We start from the raw sequence: 4,627 nt of genomic DNA, 5'->3' as shown, positions 1-4,627 counted from the left end.
GGCTGCTTCATGTAGACATCCTCTTCAAGATTCCCATGAAGAATCGCCATCTTCACATCATAGTATATTTGCCTCTTAAATTTATCGTACATACATTTTTCAAATCTTGTTGCAAAAAACTATTGTGTACCCGAGCGCTTGCGAAAAACCTAGGTTTTAATGTTAACAAATTTTATCTTTAAATTCTAGTTTGGAGGTTAGGACACCCACAACGATCGGAGTATAAAACCTGGATTCAGTATAAACTCACCTACAAAATTTGAGATTTACTTCTATATTTTAACTTGAAGGTGAGAACACTTACAAAGTTCAAAGAAACTACAAATTTCATAGAACCTAGAAAGTTTTGAGAAAAGTTCAAAAATGTTTAGTGCAAAACCTTCATAGTAAATTTGCCTCTAAAATTTTCATATGTAGGTTTTCTAAGTTTTATTGTATGGCAAATGCTCAAAAAAAACCTAGGTTTAGTGTAATCCCACCTAAAATTTGTAGATTTACCTATAAATTCTAGATTTGAAGGTGAGAAAACCTACAAATTTATGAGAAATTTACAAAAATTTTGGGAGAAAGCATTGTGTCTCAAAGTGCGGAGGAAAAAACCCGATTTAGTGTAACACGTCTATAAATTTTGAGATTTGTCTCAAAAATTTTAATTTTTCTTGAAGCGCTTTAAAAAAACCTAAGTTTAGTGCATTTGTATGTACAAATCATATGTGAATTCCAACTCTAAGGCTAGAGCACTTGCAAAGCTCAAAGGAATTTAGCGTAAAAACCTTTAAAAAATTCGTAAAATTTCAATATGTAGGTTTTCCAAGTTAGTTATTTTTGTTTGAAAACAGCTTTGTGTACTGAAGTGCTAAAAAAAACCAATTTATTGTTCGCACCTAACAAATTTTGAGATTTACCTCTAAATTCTAATTTTGAAGGGGAGAACACCTATAAAGATCCCAATAAAAAATTCCAGGGATGAAGCAATTACTAACCTACATGTGTCGTAAGGGGACAAAGATTCCAAAAGGTTCATAGGCAATGGTAAAGAAAAACCATTAGACAACTTTTATTTTGTAAGATGATGCTGAATGAATTCCATCCATACATGTTTGTAAAAAATCTTCGAATATAGCCAAAAGTTGCCTCCTACCGTCCGCCTTCACCGACTTATGATTTCGCTGCCTGCCTTCATCGACTTACAACTTGCTCGCTCCCACCTTGTGCTTGTCTGTCTTGGATTCCACCAGCTTGAACTTGCCCAACCTGTTGAATTTTGACTATAAGAACAATTGCTTGAAGGTGCCCCCCCTCCTCTCTCTTTCTCTTTGTACAGTCGACAACAAGAAAACCCTCTCTCTCTCTCTCTCTCTCTCTCTCTCTCTCTCTCTCACACACACACACACACACACACACACACACACAGGCTATAATGAGAGTAAGTTCATACTCTCTCTCTCTCTCTCTCTCTCTCTCTCTCTCATCAACCAGCTTAGGATTCCATATTATTTTTGTTTTGTTATGTTGTTAATTAGTTAGTTTATTTTGTTTCTTTGACTTTGTATCGGATCCACTACATTGTAACTTTCTAGTCTCATAGGTCACTTTGGCCTTTTGAAGACGTTGGGACAACTGAAGATGGTCGGCCTATGGAAGTGCAAGAAGCCCAAGCATGGTAGTTTGCAGGCAAATGGCAAGGACTTTGAGCAGGTATTTGGTGCAGCTAGGAGACAGGTACATAGGGATGGAGCACTCTCTAGTCGGAACTGCAATTGTTTCTTCTTATCACAGATGACAGGAGCAAATGTTGATATCGCAAGATCGGGAACGAGACACAAGGTACTGGATACAAGCACTATGAGGTTTATGATATAAGATTTTGATCAAGATGTCTGCAGGAGACTCTACTTCCAGGATGTGTGTGTCAAATGAGGTATTTAACAGACTAGATGTGGTTTTCAAGCTTGGCTTCCTAAGTCGAAGCTTAAGGATGGTAAAGCTGGTGGATATCTTCTTCAGAGAGTGCTCTAATGTATACATGATGCTTGATCCCTTGTGCTTGAAGACCATTGTCAAGCAGGCCTCCATTGAGATGTTATGTCCCATTATGGTGGCTTAGTTTTTTTTATGTTCGGTTTGCGGCCATGTTGACCTTGGCACGAGAGCACGAGTCACCGTGCTAAGGGATGCAAAGCTATACACGGATGATCGACTGCAGGTTGCTATCATGGTGGGATGCTTGCCATAAGGAGAGTCGAAAGGGTGTGCCAGAGGAGAAGTCGAAGGAGGTTTCTTCGATCGACCAACGAGGGTCAATAAAGGACAGCGTTGGAAGGCGGCCCAATTCAAAGGGCTTGATAAAAAAAGGAATTTTGCAAGGTGGTGGATATGCAGGGGTGGGGCGCAAATATGTTGGAAAAGCCGTGAGCAGTGGTAGGCCAGAAGCAACAGAGGGTAGGAAAGTTGTGTCTGGTAGCGACCTTGCACGGGAGAAGACACGACGACTGCATGGAGAGAGCCAATAAGTGGTTGCCAGGTGCATGAGAAGGGGACCGGTTGTGAGCTAGTGAGCATGCAGGACTCGTAGGGAGGAGAGCTCACAAAGTCGCCATGACTGGAGTGGATGGTGTGGAATGAGGGCCTCTGCAAGGACGCGAGCAAGATTGGGAGGCCATGAGCATGAGTTGGAGGGAGAGGGCCCGCCTATAGCTACGCAGAGCAAGGCCAAGGTGGCATCTACAGTAGCCTTCAAGTGCATGAGCAAGGAAAGGTGGCACTGAGAGCTAGTCGTGGGCTGGGGTTACGACCTACAGAGGGATTGAGGGTGCCACAAACAAGGAAGAGGAGATACACTCTGGGCACTACATGTAGAGGTTCCAAGGGAGGAGCTTCATCAGAACCGTGACCTACAGAAGTTTCAGGTGATGAGTTGAGGGTATTCTAGCATGCAAAAGACAGACAAAGGGGATGAGCGTTAGAGGGGGACCCTTGATTGAACACATGAAGGAGGAGCCCCAAGGGGTGGCCAGTAGGAGCTGCATGGGGGGTTGCCACCACCGGGGTGATGAGCTGCAGTAGACGGGTTGAGGGCGGTCGGGTGCGCCAGTTAAGGTAGGCGGGGGGAAACGGGCTGCAGGAGAGCAACACCATCAAAGGAGGGGCCAATACCGGCTGTGCAGGGCTACAGGGAAGGGGTCGTGAGTAGTAAGAAAAAGCTGCAGAGGAGAAAGGGTTACAGGGTCTAGTTTGCATGAAGAGGTGCCAAGAGTGCATGTCGTGAACAAAAACTGGGGGTCGCCAGTGCAAGGAGTACCGAGGACTACATACAAAAGGAGTGCTATTAGGGCTGCCAACGAGGGTGGCCTTGAGAATTTTTTGACAAAGACCTGTGAAGCAGAGAGTGAGGCCGCCAGTGTGGGCTGCCTTTAGCCGAGGAAGGGTGCCGGATTGCACCGAATCGATCGTCGCCATCATTGTACATACGCCTTTGTGATATCCTGGTTGTCTAGGGTCTTGTTCACTTCTTTGAGTTCTCTTGTCTCTTTCGTCTTGTCTTGTACGGGTTAATCCGTGGAAACGTGTGGCTCCGGATTCGCTGACAGTGTGTGTGCATAGGGAGTGAGAAAGAGAGTGATTGTGCGAGCAATTTGTGTGTGGTTGAGGCTAGTGCAGCCTGCTATTGATTGCGAATGTGTTTACAGACATGTGTAATGGTGTGCTGTCGGGAGAGCCTTGTGTGATTATGTCTTGAGTGTGTGTAGTCGGGACCTTTGAAAGCAAGCCGGTGCAGTGCAAATTTACAAAAAGTGTGTGTGTGTGTGAATCTGCATGGTTAGGGGTGCGGGTTAATCCCTGGGCTATAGAGAGGCAAGTTAGGAGTGTGCTAGGTTTGTTCCCCTTTCCAACGTTAATATAACATTTCATTTCATTTGATATCTCTCTCTCTCTCTCTCTCTCTCTCTCTCTCTCTCTCTCTCTCTCTCTAAAACGGGGTCTTTTGTCGCTTTGGTCGTATTTCGCAGAAATTGCAGGAAATGCACCATGTAGGCTTAGTGTGGAACATGCATGCATAATGTGGAAGCACCTGTGAGTGTAGACCAATTTTTCCTCGTTTTAGACACCGGTCAAACATGAGGAAGAAAAATGATAAGGCAGACCCCTTAGAAGATGTAGTTTCAAAATGCAAAGAAGAAATGGTCGAAACCATTAACAATATCAACCGCCAACTATTAGGGACAATAAGAATGCTTGAGGATCGCGACGTTTCGGCCCAAGAAAGCAAGATCACGGCAATGGGAGTCCTGACGGCCCAGGACGGAGAGATTGCATCACTCAAGAAGGATCTCATCGAGGCACGCTCACGAAACACACTTGAAGAAGGAACCGTCAGTAATAGAAGAGCTCAACACAATCAAAGAACAAGTGCAAGCCATCAAAGAGGGGGAAGAGCAACACAAAGAAATGATGACCTCTTGGGTGGACGCTATCACAAAAACTCAACAGAAGGCAGATGAGGCCGAGAAATGGATTGAGGTTGCCAAGAAGGGGGAAAGCAAGGAAACAACAACGTCCACACCCACCATAATTAACCTAACACTAGAAGAGGAGCAAAGAAGGCGTGTGCGCTCTCTACATGTGA

General features: G+C 44.3%; 1 protein-coding gene across 1 annotated transcript; it reads left to right on the top strand.

Moving 5' to 3' along the window:
• Positions 1-2,192: 2,192 nt before the first annotated feature.
• On the top strand, positions 2,193-3,528 carry LOC147466124 (uncharacterized). The gene has a single exon (XM_086513397.1). The coding sequence runs from the start codon at positions 2,193-2,195 to the stop codon at positions 2,511-2,513; it is 321 nt and encodes a 106-aa protein (XP_086369523.1). The 3' UTR covers positions 2,514-3,528.
• Positions 3,529-4,627: the final 1,099 nt, after the last annotated feature.

This window comes from Adiantum capillus-veneris, chromosome 1 (assembly GCF_014529385.1).
Source record: "Adiantum capillus-veneris isolate H3 chromosome 1, ASM1452938v2, whole genome shotgun sequence".
In the NCBI taxonomy this organism is placed as follows: Eukaryota; Viridiplantae; Streptophyta; class Polypodiopsida; order Polypodiales; family Pteridaceae; genus Adiantum; species Adiantum capillus-veneris.
Note: the sequence above shows the minus strand (reverse complement) of the source record. Positions and strands in the feature narration are given on the sequence as shown.